The sequence below is a fragment of the Chlorocebus sabaeus genome, chromosome 22, assembly GCF_047675955.1.
Source record: "Chlorocebus sabaeus isolate Y175 chromosome 22, mChlSab1.0.hap1, whole genome shotgun sequence".
Taxonomy (NCBI): domain Eukaryota; kingdom Metazoa; phylum Chordata; class Mammalia; order Primates; family Cercopithecidae; genus Chlorocebus; species Chlorocebus sabaeus.
The window spans coordinates 2,881,136-2,902,617 of NC_132925.1; the positions used below are offsets into that span (position 1 = coordinate 2,881,136).

A 21,482-nucleotide genomic window follows, 5' to 3' on the forward strand; every position below is an offset into this window, starting at 1 on the left:
AAGCCTGAGGCAGGAGAATGGCGTGAACCCTGGAGGCGGAGGTTGCAGTGAGCCGAGATGGCGCCACTCACTCCAGCCTGGGTGACAGAGCCAGACTCCATCTCAAAAAAAAAAAAAAAGAAAGTTTACTAACTCAGCAATCATATTGAAGTTTCTTTCACAGCTGCCATTCGACTGCTCTTTGTCTTTCTGCTGTTTACCTTATTAATGAGGTAAACAAAAATGTGATGCATGCTCTCTCTTTCTTTGAGACGCGTTTTTTAACAGTGAGCAATGAAAAGGTAAAAGTGATTGTGAGACACTCACCACTATGGGATTCATTTGAGTTTCAGCTGTACTACAGTGAAACTTATCTTTGAGCTGTTAGGGCAGTAGCTACCAAACTATTTTTAACATAAACAGGATTGTCTCCAAAATGCAAGTTATTAGGCTCTTTTCTTCAAAACTGCAGAAGTTGCTCTCACGCCCCCTCCCTCAACAGACACACAGTCCAAATGCAGCAAGCAGGTTAGGGGCCACTGTAGTATCTTGTGAGACCCCGAGGAAGTCCCAAGTCCTTAGAGCTCCAGCATGGCACAGAAGAGCATATGGAACTCTCATTCCTTACTCCTTACACCCACCCTACATTGAAGGACTTAGAAGTATCAGGAGAGGATCAATGGATAATAAGAGGCATTAAGGTTGGGAGAAGAGGATACAGAGTAAGGTTCTGACAAATGAAGATCATTTAAGGAAACTTGGACAACAGCAATCCCTAAAGCCCCCTGCTTCCTGAGCACCCACACTTTCTCCACGTGGGGACAGCCTCTGAAATTCAGATGTCACCCTGTGCAAAGGGAAAGAAGAAAATCCAGACTATATATGTAATGATCAAAAGAGCCAGGTATGGTCGACTTCACTTGGAATTAAGATTATATTTTCTGCCACTAGGCAGAATAGCAGCCCAACATAAACACCAAGTTTAATTGTTGAACACTCAAGTAACACATCTGTACCCGTGAATTGTGAAATCCGTGCTGCAAACACCACATCACCGCCCACTGTGTGGCCCTCGAATTCAAGAGCAACAAAACAAACAAAAACACCACAAATTTATTCCACAGTTAGGAATTTCACAGTGAATTTTACTCACCGGAAAGGAAACCACCCTCATCCTTGTACCACACTTCTGCTTGGACTTTCACGCAAATACTTAGAAACAAACTAGGTATGAAAAGCGGGGATTGCATGTGTCATGAATTTCAGTCCGTAAATATAACAATATCTTGTATCATTTGTGGAGTTTACAGAGTCCATATCATACACATCAACTCACTGAATCATGAGAACAGCTCCATGAGGTAGGTGAAGTACCCGAGAGTTAGAGGTTAAGTAACATCTCCAAGGAAACACAGCTGTGACAAAACTGTGACTCAAACCCAGGTCCTCTGATACACATAATCAGTGTGTATTATCACATATTATAAATAAAAAGAGAGACTAACTTATTTATCGTCAACCCACCAAGGGAGAGAGAGAAATTAGGTCATTACACATGTCCCTCTAATATTTCCTTGAAGTAGCTTTTAGAAACTGACTTCTTGACCTGTGGACCTGTGGATCTTTAAGTAGATGCTGGTGATTACTTCATTTTTATAAAATTAAATTTCAAATTACACCCCCTTTGTTCAGTGTTTTCCCTCATATTTTCAAATTCTGATAAACACAAAATTTAGGTAGAAGAGCAATATATATGTGAAAGGGAAAAAACCTACATCAGATTCTGTTGCTCTTGGAACTTCCAGGACTCGGTGCCCATATTGTTCATCTAAAGTTGAATACTTGAATACACTAACTTTAATAATGTGCAACCTAATATATGATAGGTATTGTTAAAATTTTACATGAATTTGTAACAAGAAAGCAGATAATTACTGATAAGCATTTCGGATTTATATAATTTTCTTGCTGACAGAACACAGGTGGCTCCAACTTTACAAATCACATTTATCTAGCTGAATTCCAATTATGTTAGAAATAGATTAACTGAAATTCAGATACACATACATAAACAAAAATCATATACCCTTAATATTAAAGACTTAGTCTCTGATCCGATTATTAACTTCTAGGTCTTGACTGATCTTACATTTTTAATTTCAGAGGAGTTAGGTAAAATTTTAGCTTACAGTAAAGCCTGGTTAGTCATACAACTCATTGAGAATTTTCACTTATCTGATAATACAGGGGTGAAATGTTAAGACAGAACGACTTTGTGATTAAATGGAATAAATTTGATCAGCACACAATGAAAAAAGAAATCAACACGAGAAAGAAAGATGTATTTGAGAACATTTTTAATAAATAATGTGACAAAATTACTTTTCTGATTATTGGATTTTCAGTATGCAAAATTATGGCTAAAAATAAGAGGCTTCTTACATGAACATAATGAAAACATTAATCACATGGATTGTTCCCTTAGTACTGCACGCCCTTTCTATGGAACTTTTTCAAATTATCTAAATGAACATGTTTAGTTTTTGGTGAACGCCAGCCATTTTTTTGTGGTTCAGTTTCGTTTGGCTTTGTTTTCCGCTGGGGTCAGGCCTGATACCTATCTATGAATCAAAGTACATTTTTTTTCTTCAAATAGCACCAATTATAAAATCAATGATATTCATAAAATGACAAAAAAGGGTCATAGAAATCTACTAGTCAGAGGGCATCATTTGGCAATTGAAAGCACGTAATGCCTCTATTAGAGATTTGAAGGAAATCTTGTAAGTTTCGATATTAGCCACAACAAACTTAAACCTCTTTTTTTCTTTAAGTCCAGGAAAAGTAAGAACCATTTGGTTCATGGCCCACAATAAAGTATGCACGTTACTTCACCATCTGTCATCATTCAAATATTCCAAATACAAACATAGAGCATTAACAAAACAGGTTAAAAACGCTTCTCAACATTTTTTTCCAATAAGACAAAAAAGGTTAATAGTTACAATGGTTTACAAATAAAGTTTAGTGATTGTGCTTTTAAAACCAAAAAAAAAAAAAAAAAAAAAAAAAGAAAGCGAGACAGAGAGAGAGAGAGAGAGAAAGAGATCAAAAACAGTGCATTACAAAAACAAAAAATCAAACTTCCTTAAGTGGCACTTCTGAAAGTTGAACTGACACTACCAGAAGAAATTTAGGCCAGTTAAGACAGGGATGTTCTTACTCAATTGGTCATTAAAAACATCCACTTGTTTGTAATACGTATTTAGAATTGCTTTCTGATTGAAAAATAGAACAAGGTTTTGCTAGGTTTACTTATGACAATGACTAGACAACCAGAGATCCAACTGGCTTAGCCCTACTTATCCAAAAGCTCATTGTCAATAAGAATATACTTCAATGACTGAAATGAAGACAAAATAAAGTACCACCAGGGTTTGCAAAGAGGATATATTTACAATGTTTCTGCCCCATTCAGATTGTTGGTGGTTCTGCCTTTGCTATGTTTTTAGTTTCTTCCAGCAAAGGGTAGTATGAAAAACTGACTTTCAAATCATGTTACAATGAAATACGTTTTAATTGGCATTAGCAGTTGGCTATAGAAAGATTATACTTTGAGAGCCCTTGGCATGAGGTTGAATATCAACTTTGTATCTTTGATCAATATCTTGCTATAAATTAGCTTGGCATATAAGCAGTGCAATGCCATATCTCAGGGGCAAAATGCAAAAGAACACTTTTGTTCCCTCTTGCTGGCTGATGACTGAAGCAAGAAGTCAAAGCACTTTCCCTGCTGGAAGTAAGGTGTAATGGTTTGCTCCAACAGCGAAGGGAAGAGGAAGGCTCTTTGTAGGGTTAAGGATCAAACAACAACAATAAAAAACCAATAAAGTTTTTAAGATGGTACCCCAATAAGAGGAATAAAAACGACAATTTGTACACTCTGATTGCACTGAACATTTTATCTGGCGTCATGTGTCATCTGACAGGAGGCATCTTGAGTGATAATTTTCACATTAGATCTCATAAGCCTCTTGGTTGTCTTCAGCTTTCAGTTTCCTGTAAGAGATACGTTATTGTCACATTTGAAAATAAATCTTAAGAGGACTATCTTGTATTTATTTATATGCATTTATTACTATTATAATTTAATGTGTTTTTCCATTTATTCATTGGCCTATGTTGGAAAGTGCTCATGTCAACTAATTCACTCATCAACCTTAGTTGGTCTTCACAGCAAATTCAACAAGTACCAAACTGGGTTCTGCACAGTGCCTCGGTGTTGTGTGGTGGGACACAGGGCTCTGAGAAGAGGGAAGGAATGTGTTGAGTTATCTACTCCCCTCAGCCCCAACTCAACATCACAGCTCTGCTTTTGTTGGTTTTAAATACTGGAGTTAACAGTAATGACATTCTGCTGCCCCAAAAGGCTACTTCGATTTTAAAATAAACTAAAACTTGAAAAAAACTTCTCTGTTTGCAGGATGAAAGTCTTTCTCGTGCTAAACCTCAAAATCAAAATACACTGAGCTTTATAGAACTTTCAATTAGACACAATGGCTTATACATTTTCAGCTTCTATTATAAAAAGTTATCATTTGACACATATTTATCATCTACTTGAGTTTAAATATATTAATTAAAAAATTGTCCTCAACTTATCTTTTGTTAAATTGAGAAAATACAATCTTTGAATGGGTGGGGGGAGAATTTATGATATGGCTTACTGCCAACTCTATCTTGTATAGCTATCTGTCAAGCCTAACAAGAGGGTACACCTTTGACTTAAGAAGTTTCCTCCAACTGGGGAGGTCAGTGTCACAGACTAGGCATCCACTTTCAGAAGTGTAAAGGTGAAGGACAGTCAGTCAAACCAGTCACATTACCCTAGTGATGGCTATGGCAACTTCCTCACTCACATCATATAACTCTGTCATCTTACTGGGTTTTTATAAGCCTGCTACAATGCCATAAATTATAATATCTCTAGATCAATAGCTCTTATTTCTTAACAATATGTTTGCCATATGTATTTCTTATCTGAAAATCTGCAAATGAAGATAAACCCTAGATAAACAAATAAATTGCAATTAACATTTAAAACTTTGGAACACATTTCAAGAAAATTCTCAAATTCTCAGAACTTCAGTTTCTGCCATCATAGACATTAGAGTACTGAAAAGTTTGTGATAAAACAGTAACATTTCTGTACACTGATGAAGGTTCCTAACTACATAAAGCAACTACAGTCTAACATCGGTAAACTTGGGAAAAAATTATAGATACCTCTAATTCTTCATTATTATCTTCTCCTCTTTCATATCCTCCAAGTACCTGCATTTCTGCAATATTTCTTCGACCTACATTTGCTTGTTCTCTTTGTCTGCTTCCTGATCCTCTTGATGACATTGAGCTTGAGGAACTGGGATCTCTGGGATTATTTGATGTTGGAAAAGTAGGTCTACAGTAAGGTAGAATATCCTCTGTGTAATGAAATATAATAAATGCAGGTGAACACCATCATACACTTTCAGTGTATATTGTATCACTCCTGTCTATCTGTAATTCTGAATAAGGAAGCATCAGTGATTTAAGGTATAAATGAGGACACTCTATACACATAATGAATAATGCAGCATAGTGTCTTGAAAATGAAAAGTATAAACCTTGCTGTTTTCCTATTAGTAGTCAGGGATTTGGACTGATTCCACTCATAAGCTCTTGTCCATCTCAAACTCACTAGAGACCAATATCATCAAAAGAGGTAAACCAAACCTGAAGGCAGACTTGGCTTCCAATTCTGTCATTCACTATATGATCTCAGATTATTTTAGGCTTTAGTTTCTACTTTTCCAAAAAAAGTGATGATAGTATCTATACCTAGAGGGGTTCCTAGTGTTGATATGAAAACAGATGAAATAATAAAATATCTATGTAGCTTATAAAATGTTATAAGGAATTGGTAAAAAATCAAGCCCAGTCTCCTAGAAATACCAAACAGAGGCAAGCCTGGGTTCACTCCACAGACACCAAAATATCAACCTCCATGTCAATGTCCTATTTACATTGTGGAACTCTGAATCTTAGAAGCCTGCTATTGTTACTAACTTCAATAAGCAAGTCACTCCAATTAATTTCTGTCTCCGGAATTTCCACCTCCTTGAAATTTGGTGCTTCTCCTACTGATGCATCCTCCAGCTGCTCACTTCTCTCCAAAGTCTGCTAACTCTGCCTTTTGGACGACAAACGCATAAATACCTAACTCTTTGGCACGCTCTTCCCCACCTCCCGCAAATGCTTCCTCTACTATTCACATTGCCTGAATGAAGCCTGATTTCCCTTGAAGTTTCCACTGACATTCTCTGTAGTGGAAGGGTAAGGAGGAAGGCTTGCCTCCAGCTCACCATCACCAGTTCCACATCATTGCTCCTCTATCCTTGAACAAAAACATCCCCACTTCTGAGGCCCAAGCCATCGTTTTTTGAAGCCAGTACAGTCCTCTTTGATAATGTCTTGTTCTTTCCATTATACTCATCACAACTTTCATTCCTAAACCACAGTTCTGACACACAGGAGTTACACAGTCCATGAGGATGACTGTTTCTGCAGCTTCTCTTCACAGCACTTGATACTGTGTGACCGTCATCCTCTGTCTCTGTTTCATCAACGGCTTTCTCTCTACTGACTTTCATTTTCTCAAACTACAATATGATAATATCTCTCTCTTGCTAAAAAGTTTCCCCTTAAGACTCTGCTTTCTATGAAATCAACACCTTCTTTCTTTCCTCACCACTCAGCCAAGCTTCTTGAAAAGCAGTTTGGATTCAATATTGATAGTCACAATTCCCATTCACTCTGCATCCCACTGAAATCCATTTATGCCTACATCACTACTATGAAACTGAGAAAATTGATAATGCCAACTGTGTTTCCAGCCTTGTGCCCCTGGACTTCTTACTGCTGTTAATCAATGCAAATATTATTATTCTCTCAGGTGCTAGTTTTCCTTCCTCCCTGGCCAATCATCTGTGAGCTCTTTTTATGAAGTGCCACTGATATGTTGATGCTCTACAGGTTTCTACTTTCAGCCTAATGTATATAATTCACATATATGTATGATATATATGAAAGTTCTATTATACATTATACATACACGTATAATTATTTATACATTATACATATATGTATGTAGATCATTCGTGTGTGTGCATGTGTTTGTGTGTGCATATATATATATGTGTGTGTATATATATATATGAATGATATAGTTTGGATATTTGTCCCTACCCAAATCTCATGTTGAATTGTAATCCCCAGTGTTGGAGGTGAGGCCAGGTGGGAGATGTCTGGCTCATGGAGGCAGACCCCTCATGCATCGCTTGCGCCACCCCATCCCCTTGATGGTAGGTGAGCTCTCGTCTGAGTTCACACAAGATCTGGTGGTTTAAAAGTATACGGCACCTCCTTCCCACTCTCTCTCTCTCTCTCTCGCTCCTGCTTTCACCATGTGATGTGCCTACTCCGCCTTCATCTTGCGCCATGATTCTAAGTTTCCTGAGGTCTCTTCAGAAGCCAAGTGGATGTCAACACCATGTTTCCTATAAAGACTGCAGAACACTTAGCCAATTAAATCTCTTTCTTTTATAAATTACCCAGTCTCAGGCTTTTCTTTATAGAAATGCAAGAATGGCTTAATACTATATATATAGTTTTTCTTCTACTGACCCTAGGTGATTTTGCCTAGTCTCACAGATTAAAACCCTTTCCAAAATATAACTGTCATAAGGGGAGGTATTTTGTCTGCTTTGTGTGCTGATATACTTTCACCTTGACCTATAACGGGTCATTAATAAACTGTTTTCCATTATTTTCATCATGCTGAATCACGATATTTTTAATTCCTAAACTATGCCCCAAACCTTAGGCTCCTACAGGCAACCCAACTGAACCTCTACTCTTGCATATTACTCAAACTCAATCTGCTGAACACTGATCTCACAATGCTCACTCCCTTAAATGTCTTCCTTTGCTATATTCTCTAAGACACTGAATGACATCACACTAATCATTAAGATACGCAAGACAGAAAATGAATTATAGATTCTTCCCTTTCAACAACCGTTCCATACATCTTAAGTGTATCATTTCCACATAGTCCAACATACAACAAGTAAGGTTGATTCTGACTCTAAAAAGTTTCTTGAATTTTCCGAGTCACCCATCCTTGCTCCTATAGTATGGTTTATATTTTCTACATTTCTTGTCTGGGGGTTGTACACATCTTCAAACATCCTTGAGCTATTCCTCTCTAAACTGTCTTCGCTCAGCCACTTTCCTCTTATAAAATCTATAGGCTCTTTATGACTTAAGCCTTCATGTACCTCAAGAGCTTCATCTTTGACCAGTTTTATTATGTAGTAGTACTGAATTTCTTACAGTTTCCTCAATGGACCTTCAAGCTTTTTGTGCACATTATCCACCTAAATAAATCCTCTTTTCTTATGCAAGCTAAATTCCATCCATTCTTAAACACTCAGTTCATATGTCATTTCAGTCTCTCACAGTCCTGAGCGAATTCTCTCTTCTGGACTCTAGAGTATCATGGCACTATGAAGGTTATACTGAATACAACAATATCTATGAATTTATACATTATCTGTCCCTCTCTCCCTGACTACAAGCCCCTTGAAGTCAAGGTTTATGCTTATACATAAATCTCAAGATTTAGTACAATGCTTAATAACACAGTGGGTGTTTGATATATGTAGAAATAAATTGAACTAATGGAGGCAAATGTCAGCAAAATGATCAGATATTCAAGTCCAAAAGACCACTCTCCTTAATTAAAAATAATCATTCATTATACATATAAATCAGGGTGCCTCTTTCACTATAAACAATGCAAACTGAAATATGAAGGTGAAAATTACAGCAATGCATACAAACGATCATTTAATGGCATATATAGATAGGGTTATGATTCAAATAAAAATTTGGAAAAGCAGAGCATGTTAAATAACTCATCAGTGTACCTCAGCGATTTCCATGATTCCCTGGGTTCCTTGTTTCTAGACTAATGGTCTAGTCTTAGTTCTTTTGTTAGAAATATTTTTATAGCAGAAAGGACAACTTACTAAATTTCTGAAGATTGATTTTTACAAATTTAATCTGTTTTCTAAATCTGCATAAAAGATATTTCCAGGTTTATAAAATTTCCTTCTGAAGAAGAATCTCACCTACTTTTTAATTTTAAAAAATATTTATGTATTTATTTATTTTCTGAGACAGAGTTTTGCTCTGTCGCCCAGACCTGGAGTGCAATGGTGCGATCTTGGCTCACTGTAACCTCCTCCTCCCGGGTTCAAGCAATTCTCCTGCCTCAGCCTCCCGAGTAGCTGGGATTACAGGTGCACATGACCACACCCTGCTAATTTTTTTATTTTTAATAGAGATGGGGTTTCGCCATGTTGGCCAGGCTGGTCTCCAACTCCTGACCTTGTGATCCACCCAACTTGGCCTCCCAAAGTGCTGGGATTTCAGGCGTGAGCCACTGCGCCCAGCCAAGTTTTAATGAAGCCTTCCTACAAGCAGGAATTGCTCCACACTTTCTAGCCAGATATAAACCTCGCAATTTACATCATCACATTCTATTTATGCATCGCTATTTGGAGGCGAGTCACACTGAGTCAAAAGTTCAGAGCCAGATCAACTTTGGGTTAACTGAGAAAAATAAGTAAGTTTTTCAAACTTTGGATTGTGGTGATATCATCAAGGACATTGTGGTCACACAATAGAGGCATGAGTCTGAGATGCACAGCTTTATCTATCACCTTGCTTCTGAGTCTATGCCTGGATTAGGAGTTCAGGCTGCAGTCACAGAAGAGAAATTGCCCTCCGTGTTGAAAAGAAGTTAGCTAATGACCAGATGTCCATAATAAACACAACAATACACTGAGGTCAGATCTTACCACAATGTATCTACTAAAATACAGTAGTTAAGGGCCCCTGTAGGTTTTTAAGTTTCATTCCCCTATCACTCTTTGCTGATGTCCTCAACTAATAATCTTCCGTTTCTTGGTTTCTTCTCTTTATAATAATGTGCAAATGCACTATCCTAAAACATTTCCAGTGATTTGGCCTTTCTGTCAAACCCTATCCCAAGATTTCCTCCTCATCCCAAACTTCCAAAAAGAGCCTAGGTGTGCTGATCACCTCCCTTCCAAAATTTCCATTCACTTTCCAACCCCATACAGCCTGGCTTTTATTCTGACCTGCAAACAACATATTGCAAGATCCCTTTTTCCCTCGCTTGGGTTTACATTCAACTTTCACCACTGTGGTATTTTATATACCTTCCTGTCTGAAGATTTCCCACTTCATTCTTTATAGGACACTATTTTCAATAGCTTGGATACCTTGATTATTAAATCTCTGGGTCAGACAATCTGTTTCCTTAATAGGATGTTGATTATCGACCTAGTCTCTAATATGATCATCCTTGTCTAGTGGCGTGTTGGAGCAGGCTCAATATTTCACAACACCTGATTATATTCATCTCTTCCTACCTCCGCATTCAGTGACTTGAAACTGGCAATTCTGAGAGTATTCACACAACAGAAGCAAGCAAATGGCTACAAATTAGGGTCTGCTTTTGTTTTCTCCTGGACAGTTGACTGATAAATAGTTACCGGCATTATCTCTGTTGAAATTCAGACTGTGTTATTCCCATAATTATCACCTCTGTGTTGTGGGTTCTAAAATCCACTCTGTCCTCACAATCTTTCTCCTCATCTTTAGACCTAGTCTTCTAAATTTTTATTGTGATTTTTACTATCTGTGTTCTTGTCGGCATTTTAATCCATTCAAAACTGCAATAATTTTCCCCATGAAATTTAACATTTTCCCTGTTCTTTATTTTATATTTTTTACATTGGTTAATACGATCGTGTTCCACTGGCCATTCAGGGCCACCTACTCAACCTACGAATATTTTTTTTGTTTACTCTATTATCTCAACTCACCTTTCAACATTCAATTAGCCACCAAGTCCTCCTGGGCCTCTCCCTGAAGTGCCTGTACAGGTTGATCCTTCCGGTTCTTCTGAGCTACTTTAATTCAGTGCTTTCATATTTTATACTTCAGAGTGTTACTGTAATGTTTCTGACACCCTCACCTACCAGTTTCCAGTCTCTTCCTCCACTATACAGTGCTGCCAGTTATTTTACTCAAACACATATCTGATTATGTCATTTCTCACTCAAAACTCCTTGTTGGCTCACAACTGCCCTTGTGGTAAATCTCAACCCCTCAGAATATTATCCCTGGCCTTTGCAACTGGGCCTAACCACCTTTCTAGTTTTATTTTTCACCCAGGCTACAGAGCAGTTGTGCAATCTCAGCTGACTGCAGTCTTGACCTTCCAGGTGCAAGCCATCCTCCCACCTCAGCCTCCTGAGTAGCTAGGACTACAGGCAAGTGCCACCATGTCCAGCTAATTGTTGTATTTTTTTGTAGAGATGGTCTCTGGCCCCAAACATTCAATTCTCCAGCCAAACTGGAAATCATTGTTCACCAAACATTCATTTTCATACATTCATGTTCTTTTCGCCCCCTATTTCTTTTCCCCGCTATCCCTTCTCCCTCTTTAACCTGTTGAAATCATGCTTTCCTTTAAAATGTAACTCAGTTGGCTCCTCTCTAGGAAGGCCTTGTATAAAGTCATATACTGGAGTGAACTGTATTAAATTAAAATTATTCGAGTACATGCCTATGTCCTCCACTGGAAAGCAAATTTCTTAGTCTTACACTTTTCATACGGCCGTATAGAGCCTAACTGTATGCCTTGCAAACACACTCAATCTACATTTATTTGCTGCTTGACTGGACGAGTACCTTGGACGAGATGAGTCTTTGCTGGTGGAAGGTCGCGTTTTCCTGCCTTGTTTCCACGTCCTTTCCCGTCATTTTGCTGTTCCTGTGCTTCTCTGGGATCACCTGGGTTTGTTCGCATGTCAACAACTGGTCTTCCATCCAATACTTCTCTCCCCTTGTAACTGCTTCCTTTTCTGTCTGATGGTCTTTCTGTTCTTGCATCTATAGAAGGGAGTTTTGGCACCACTACAGGTCGTACTTCCAGTTGTGTCTTGGACTGGACAGTCGGTGACTTTATAGCAGGTGGTGGCACAGGAGGCGGCGGAAGATCTGAAAAGAAACATTAAAAATACTACTGTAAAAGTCTGCTACTTATGAAACCATCACACACTTGGATTACCATTGGAGTCACATTCACCTATGAGATACTATATCTTAAATGAACTAGAATACTTGAAGGTAACCAAGGAAAAAGACCCCAAATTTTATTTTTTATTTATGTTTGTTTATTTATTTATTTATTTAGAGACAGGGTCTTGCTCTGTCATTCAGGCTACAGTGCAGATGCGCAGTCTCAGCTTGCTGCAGCCTCGACCTCCTGGGTGCAAGCAGTCCTCCCATCTCAGCCTCCTGAGTAGCTAGGACTCCAGGTATGCACCACACACCTGGCTCATTTTTGTGATTTTTGTAGAGATGGGGTTTTGCCATGTTGCCCAGGCTGGTCTCTCACTCCTGGACTCAAGTGATCTGCCCACCCGGGCTTCCTAAAGCGCTGGAACTACAGGTGCAAGCCACTGCACCTGGCCAAGACCAACAATTTTCGTGTATACTCTTGTTATCTAGCACAGAACTCCTGAATGACCAAGTTGGCACTTAATGACGTCTGCTCCTGGGAGAGCTAACGGCGGGTATGTGTACTGTAACTTTCTCTCTCCCAAGCGTGGGAGAGCTTCCTAATTGATTTCAGGAGAACACTGCTAGTACCAGGTGCACGCCTTTGCTCCTTCAGGCAATCACTTCAAATTGACTGAGGTTGGTACTTGAGTTGAGACCTATTTGCTATCTCTAATCTAGCCTAAATCTCTTCTCATTTTGTAGAGAAGGAAGCTCAGACGTGTAGACCTTAAGCTACCCTGCAATCTCAAAGCTAGATATAATCGGAACCAGGACTCATCAATGGTTTAGTGTTCTTTATATTACTATATTCAACTGCATGTTTATAGTATACTATTCATTGATGGAATCTCACCATTTTATGTACTCAGAGGTTTTAAACCAGATAATCACTGGTATAAACATAGGTTAATTTGATCTACACATACACACACACACACACGCACACGCACACGCACACGCACACACATACACAGAGTTATTTCTAGTTGTAGTTACATATTAAGTAATACATATTACATACAATTTAACTTATATAATTTAATTTCTTCGTTTTTTTTGAGACAAAGTCTTACTTTGTTGCCTAGGCTGGAGTGCAGTGGTGTGATCTTGGCTCACTGCAGCCTCTGTCTCCCATCAAGTGATCTTCGCACCTCAGCCTCCTGGCTAACTGGGACCACAGGCACATGCCACCACAAATGATTAACTTTTGTAGTTTTTGTAGCAACAGGATTTCACTTTGTTGCCCAAGCTGGTCTCCTGTGCTCAAGCCATCCACCCACTTTGATCTCCTAAAGTGCTGGGATTATAGCCATGAGCCATCACACCCAGCCTATAATTCAATTTTGTATATCATAGATATACTTAAGAATGAAAGTAGGCATAAAATTTGATATCTAGAAAGAAAATTTTTAACCAGTGCTATCTTTAAAGGTCATTCCTATATATACTCCAGGGAGAAAGGAAATATGTATCCTAATATTATTTGGTAATTTAGTAGAAGAATATGAGTAGATACTAAGTTTTGGTTATTCTGGCTGTAGTATGGGGAATGTATTAACAAGAAAAGCTTCAATTCAGGAGGTCAAGAGATTATTGTTATTATTAATATTATTATTATTATTTTTTTTTTTGAGACAGAGTCTCGCTCTGTCACCCAGGCTGGACTGCAATGGCCGGATCTCAGCTCACTGCAAGCTCCGCCTCCCGGGTTTACGCCATTCTCCTGCCTCAGCCTCCCAAGTAGCTGGGACTACAGGCGCCCGCCACCTCGCCCAGCTAGTTTTTTTTTGTATATTTTTAGTAGAGACGGGGTTTCACCGGGTTAGCCAGGATGGTCTCGATCTCCTGACTTCGTGATCCACCCGTCTCGGCCTCCCAATTATTGTTATTATTATTTTATTTTTTATTTTTATTTTTGAGACAGAGTCTTGCTGTGTCGCCCAGGCTGGAGTGCAGTGGTGCGATCTTGGCTCATTGCAACCTCTGCCTCCTGGGTTCAAGCAACTCTTGTGTCTCAGCCTCCTGAGTAGCTGGGATTACAGGTACGTGCCATCACACCCAGCTTACTTTTGTATTTTAGTAGAGACAGGGTTTCACCAGGTTGGCCAGGATGGTCTCAAACTCCTGACCTCGTGATCCGCCCGCCTCAGCCTCCCAAAGTGCTGGGATTACAGGCCCGAGCCACCACACCTGGTCAAGAGATTATTATAACTCACATAATTAATGATAGGTGATAAAATGTTATTGGTGGCTGCTCAGATGGAGAAGAAAAGACGTGTTTGAGATTAAGGGAGAAAAATCAATATTATTTCAGGATCAATGAAATACAGTACAGGGGTGGGGGGAGGAAGAATCTACGATGACTTTTAGGATTTTTGTCATAGTTGTCTCGGTGAATGAAAAGAACATCACTGAAGGTACAGAATGCAGCAAAAAGCGAGATGTTTGTGAAGGAAGAGTGTAAGTTCAGTTTTAAAAACGTGACTAGGAGGAACTTTTGGAGTATCAACATAGAAAGGTACAACAGGTATTTGTAAATAAAATCTGAATTTCAGGAGAGATCAAAACCAGAAATACAGAGATTTTGGAATTATCAGTATAGCTATGTTTTTAAGTAATGTCTTTAGAAATGGTAATGTTTTCACGTTTGTAGACTAATGTCTAGAATAAACTAAAACACATTCATAAAACATCTATTACACGCTTAGTATTATAAAATTACCCTTAAGATTTTAAATTTAAAAATACAAATTTACACGGTAAAAAATTCAGTAGGAGTTTAAACTTGAAAGAACAATCTCCATACCTCCCGAACTCCACTTCTAATCTCCAGGATTGACTATGCAGAGGTAATGGGTTTGAAAGATTTTCTACAGATCATTCCCGAAGTTATTTATAAAGCAGGGCTGTCTAGTCTCATAACTGCAGGGAGCACCGTTCACATCAAGGACTATAGAAAATGGCCACACCTGAGAGTGCCTGTCTTCCCATTCACATGTGGTGACCAGATAAAAAGGACCACACACACACACACAGACAGCCTTCCTTCTTTACCTTCCCTCGATTCCACTTATTATTAAAGATAACCAAAAAGAGAGAGTTAGAAAACAGGCTGTATCAAGTAGCCTAAAGCCAAGGGACCCAAGGCAGAATGATTTTAAATTCAGACTGAGCCTGGGATTGGCAATACGGGGAAAAAGGTCTCATTCAGAACATACCATGAAAAAGAGAGAGTGAGTGACCGCAGGCTCCTATCTGCTTGCTATAAACTTAAACTGGATTGCAAACACAGATTATCAGGAAGCCTATGACTGCCACTTTCATCAAATCATAAAATGTCTGGGCCTTTAAGATATCAAAGCTGACGACTACCACTATCTTCACATCGCACAAAGTCTTGGGAATATATGACTCATGAGACAAAATCTGTTACTAGATGTTCTAGATAGGTGTTATTTATAACACAAGTTAAAAAGAGAAGAGAACCTGATGACAATTTAAAGAATTCTAACTTCCTATATATATTTGTCACTGTATCTAATGACAATTAGAGAGGGAAATGTTGACAGGTTTGATTTCTTATATAAACAGATTGCCAAACAAATTCTTTCTTAGGTATTACAAAATATCACCAAGCAGGGATAGCCCTGCTTATGAGGCCAGGGATTATCATGATACAAACAATTCTATATTCCACATAGTGATATATAGTGCTTTCACCCAATTTGTACCATGAGTAGTACAAATTGGATTTCACAAATGGGATTGTGGACTTGTTTTGTGTGTGTGTGTGTGTGTGTGTAGACTTTATGTAATCGTATAAACACTCATTCTTTCTACAAGACTTTCCAAATAACAGTATAATGCATGTAAAGTAACATAGAAGAACATGTGCATTCAGACAAGTCTGCCAATATTAACTTGCTATAGAGATCTAGCACTCTATTTACTTAACTGCTTCAAGTCCTCAGACCTTGTAATTAATGATAAATCAAGTCAAAATAACATTATTCCAAAGAGGGTGGTGAATTTATAATTTATGAAAAGTAGGAATGGGGAAATAATGTAGATTTCATTTTTAAATCAACTATGTAAATGCATTAGAAAGGTTGAAGAGAGGGGGTGGAAAGAATCTATTAGAAGGTCCTAGAAATGCACTTATTCCTGGCTTTTACTTATTAAGACTCTGCCTAATAAATATTCATATATCCTAATCCTACCCTTTATCTGGGTTAAACTTGTAAGAGGCAAATATGAAATAAATAAATCATTAGATACTGCCTGTCAGCGTGACTGTAGCATGCAATACTCTCCTTTGCACTGAGTTCTCCGAGCGCGTACGAGGCCTTGGGTTGGACCACAGAGCAAGGTTTGGCCACAATGCCAGGTGTTAGGGGCTGGTGCACTGCTATGGGCTGAGTTGTGCCCCCTTAAAATTCAAAACGTGAAGTCCTAACCCCTAGTACCTCAGAATGTGACTGTATTTGGAGTCTTTAAAGAGGTAATGAAGGTAAAATGAGGTCACTAGGGTAGGTCCTAATCCGTTATAACTGGTGTCATTAAAGGAGGGGATTAGGACACACACACACCAGAGAAAGATCAGATGAAGACACAGAGAGACAACGGCCATCTCCCAGCCAAGGAGAGAGGCCTCAGAAGGAACCACTCCTGCTGACACTTTGGTCTTACATTTCTGGCTTCCAGAAGTGTGAAGAAATAAATTTCTGTTTTTTAAGCTACCTAGTCTGCGGTACTTTGCTATGGTGGCCCTAGCAAACTAATACAAGGATTAACTACGAAAGATCATCACAAATTACTCTTTATCAGTTCAGACATGGCCACTCTTCATCCTTCTTTATATAGTTTTTAAAGACCCTACGAAGGAACGTCATAATCTGAACAAAATTAACAAAGTAAAGATGCTACAAAATCAATACTGATAAACCATATTCTGAACAATAGTTCACCTAAATGTATTGACAATAATCACACTCATCCATCATAATCCATACATTTTGCTCACTAAAAAGAAAAAAAACCCCACAAAATCCTTCATGTCTTACTAATATGTTCGATTCACATTTTAACAATGGGTAGCTCTTTAAATTCTTTCTTCCTCTCCCTTCTCTTTTTTAATAAATTGTACCGATTGTGTCTGCCATTAAGCTTCTTCATGAATTGGTCTACGAATATTTTTCCAAAAATGCAGTGTAGTAATTTGGGAAAATAATTTCTGAAAAAGTGGCTTTTGTCTCTGTGTCATAACCACTGCCATCCAGAGGGTGTACATTTCTCTTATTTAGTGCATTAATAAGTATCTGCATGATGTGACTTCAATTAACCAATATGCATGATGGGATATGTATATAATAAGACACAGCATTGTTATTTTGTGTGGTTTTTTTTGCCCAACAATAAGCATACAGCATAAAATTCAAGACTTGTTAGTATAGTAAACATAACTTGAAGGATAGTTATCAAAATATTGAAAGAAAGTGAATGCTGTACTAGCTTTAGTCATTTCTCCATTTTATCTATTTTTGTGACTCCGAGAAAATAATCATTGACTTTTATATTGCAGTATGCACTATGATAATTTTGCGTAATCACTTTTGTGAAATGAGCAATTAGAAATCCAAACAAACATTTCAGATTCACTTTTGGCTTTACAAATATTTCAATATACGTCTTTGGTATTTCTGAAATTAATTTAAAAAATAACTTGGAGGCATCATCATTCAATTTAATAGTTATTATTCAGGGATTAGTTAGAATTATATTTAATTATTAACACTGAAATAAGTACTACAGCACGTGGGATAATAAATACAGACAATTTTCAAGCATAGTGTAATTTATAACTGTGATACAATATTCGTTAACTTGGCATGCTTACATTATTTAAAACATTTTTAAAAAGCATCACTCAATGGCAGAGTCCCCTTTGAACAAGTATAAATAAGTAGTAGAAAGATCTACACAAGGCTTTAGGCCAGATTTTCTCCCTTATGTATTCAATTCAGATGTGTTTACATCCGGGCTTGCTGTTTGGTCAGTTTTTCAGTGAGGAGCACTCTTTTCTAGATAATAAAATTTGATAAAACAGCCATAAAACGTGAAAAATGCCATTATAGTGGTCCCATAAATGTAAAATTGCCAGTAGAGCTGGGGGATTTATACCTAGTGTTTGTCCCTTCACAGAGGCAAACATGCAAAAAGCCACTGTAATAACCCTTCAAAATCAGATAATATTCTGACAGCTCAGTTTCACTAACAAAAGAGTCCTGGGCAGAAGCCAGGAGGCCCAGGTGCGCTGTGTCACGCCAGTATTTAATGTAGTCTAATATCAGAGAGATACTAGTGAGAGAAAATACTCAGAATAAAGTACAGATAATGGCATGGACAGCCACTCATTGCAAAATTACTTGTGCTCATCATGCTGTGAGCTTTGTATTAAATTCTTCTGTCAAGTGGTAGGAATCATAGGGAGAAGTACCTCAGAAAACCTTCCTTGCAACCTTGGATAAGGATCTATAATATCAGGCTTTCATATGATAATGGCAAACGATGCCCTTTTTGAAAAATTGCTGACTGGTAATAAAAGGCCTAATCAGATTTTGTTGCAGAGGACCAGGAGGTGGGGGAGCTATGCCTGGAACATAGTTCCTTCCTCCACCCCTTTAGCAAATTTAGCAAACTTGACAAGAGCAGTGAGTCTGAGAGAATTTATCTTACATGAATTTCCAACAAAGCCCGTGGGGTTGTTTTATAAAACGAGAAGGTGGTGGTTTAATAAATGCTGGGCCACCTGAGGCACTTTCATTAAAGGCTTTCTCTAGACAAAATCACACAGTTTGCATTTTCCCCGTGCTCCCTCGAGATGTGAACGTTACCTCTTCAGTGAGAGTGGATACTGTTATGTGAAGGCATGAAGAAAGATGATTTATCTTTTGGCGCCCCAAATAACTGTTTGTAACACCACTATCGTTAGAATTAATATTCAAACACATTTATTGTCTTCTATTTGAATGCAAAAATCGTAAAATAAAAAAATGAGGACACTCTGGAGGATTTATCACTAAATCTGACAAAGGTTAAACCTATGACATTACTTCAACTACCAACTTCAACTATAGTGATGTCCATTTGTTTGAAACTACAAAATAACTTTCAAAAACATTAAGGATCTACAAATGGTTTTGTTTTTTAAATAACAAGCTTATTAGAAAATGGCAAGGAAATGCTAGACAAAATATGTAAGTAGACTGCTTCTATAAGTAATATGAAGCTGATTGTTAATAAATTTTTAATGTAATTTCTAATGTCAGTGAACGCATTTTCTAGCCCTAGAGAGGCAGGGTAAATAGGCGAGATTCATTGATGTTTTCATCCGTGTCAATGGACTCACCATCTGTGTAGGCTTCTCTGCGCAGATGTCCTGGCTGGTGTTTTGGTTTCTTGGCTGGTCTGGTTTTCTGCATTACGGCAGCACTCATGTTGCTGTCTGTAGACACAGGACTTGTGGGTCTAGGGCACTGAGACGCATGAAAATGTCGACGGCCTAAGGAGAAAAAAAAAAAAAAATCCAAGCCAAACTCATCAGTGAATTTTAATTACAACAGGAACAACAAAAAGAAAACATTAAACCTATAAACAGCCCTAATTTTTCTGAAAAGCAACAAAAAAAGCTTAAACAAACTCTTCTAGCAAATAATAGGCTTGTTGTCACTCTGCTATTTACTGGAGAAAATATCCTAAAAGCATTTTCTGCTTATTTCATTTGTTTTAAACCACAGTGCTGTTATTCTATAAAGTTCATGATACATATTTGTTAAAGGAAAGTATTCCAATTATTTTTGCAATTAGCTTCACTAAAACGTTATACTTAAACCAAAAATAGCAATTAAATTTTTGCATAATATAGCCAATGTTTGTTGCTTTTTCAAAAGAAGAGCTAAAGTTCTTAAGAAATTCATGATCTAAGAAAAATGAACATACTAATGGCATTCGTATTTTAATTAAACATATATTTATAGTATACTTTGAAGACAGACTCATGTGTGTTCTCTGCAGGTGGTCTGAAATTGATCTAGCTTACATATTCAGGTCTGCCAAAAATTACTTACATCCCTTTTCTATCTCTAAATACTTGCAAGTTCTGGATACTTAAGGTGATCCCTCCAAGACTTCCTTTTTTTTTTTGGTGGTGGAAGAGGTAGATGTTTGCTTTTGGAGAAACAATAATCCCAGGTACCAGTGGGAATTGAATTTACTAATTAGACACGGCGTATTTCAAAACTCCCACATTCTCTGGTGTCTTAAATAGATGCTGTATTACAACAGCTACAACATATTTAATCCATAATGACCATGGAGATCTATTGGTCCTATGTTTACTTTCACTGTTTTGGTTTCTAGAAATTCCAGTCACCAATCCAGAACTTTCTATCGTACCACAAGTAACTTCAAATGGACCTAGATGTCTTTTGGACCAACATGTCTTTTGGCTATAAACAGAAGCTACATATAGTGAAATCAACACATTTAAAGATGATCACTGAAGCATATTAAATGATAGACATTAATGCAGCCAAGTGAGAAGTAATGTGATTGGATATTCATTCATATTAACTTCAAGTCACATGACAAGCACCATCATTCCCTGAAAAGAACACTGCAATAAGCAGAGGCCAATGCACATTTCATACATTAAAATTATGAGCTCAAGGAAAACCAGAAGTGCCACTAAATTACAATACAATAAAATATTAAATCAAACTCTGTCTAGCTGTGATGGAGACTATTACAATTAAAGTTACATATCCCTGAAAACAGAGAATTAGGGCTGAGACTGAAGCCATCATTCATTCTACTGTGTAAGGCCATCCACTGCTCACAGACCCTGAGCTATAAGGTCGTTTACAGATGAATTTTCCACGCTATTTCCACGTTTTGTCCATTTAATAAACTGAGATATTTTCTCATGTATTCTCAAAGAAGTAGTTTGAGATGCTTAATTTCACCATTTTTTACAGAAGATTAAAAAATAAGGAGGAACTAAAAGCTATATGTAAAGTTAGATGTTATTTATTTATTAAGAAAGATAATTAGGTTTGCATAGTTTATTACATTCAGCAGCTACTAGAGGAATAAAAAACAACATTTGATTGAGTGACATAATATAGGCCTGGCCAAAATAAATATATATTCTACAATAATAAGTTGAGAGATATTTT

At 37.6% G+C, this 21,482-nt stretch overlaps 1 protein-coding gene across 8 annotated transcripts in view; it reads right to left on the reverse strand.

Annotated features, from left to right (window-relative positions):
• Positions 1 to 2,319: 2,319 nt before the first annotated feature.
• The window catches only part of ROBO1 (roundabout guidance receptor 1), a 1,151,566-nt gene continuing 1,132,403 nt past the window's right edge, over positions 2,320 to 21,482 (reverse strand). For all 8 annotated transcript variants that reach the window (XM_073009653.1, XM_073009651.1, XM_073009652.1 and 5 more), the window contains 4 exons: positions 19,655 to 19,807; positions 11,872 to 12,180; positions 5,266 to 5,462; positions 2,320 to 4,038 (listed from right to left, as the gene is read on the reverse strand). In XM_073009653.1, the coding sequence (XP_072865754.1) occupies positions 4,024 to 4,038; positions 5,266 to 5,462; positions 11,872 to 12,180; positions 19,655 to 19,807 (674 nt within the window). In that variant the 3' untranslated portion in view covers positions 2,320 to 4,023. The remainder of the gene's footprint in view (positions 4,039 to 5,265; positions 5,463 to 11,871; positions 12,181 to 19,654; positions 19,808 to 21,482) is intronic.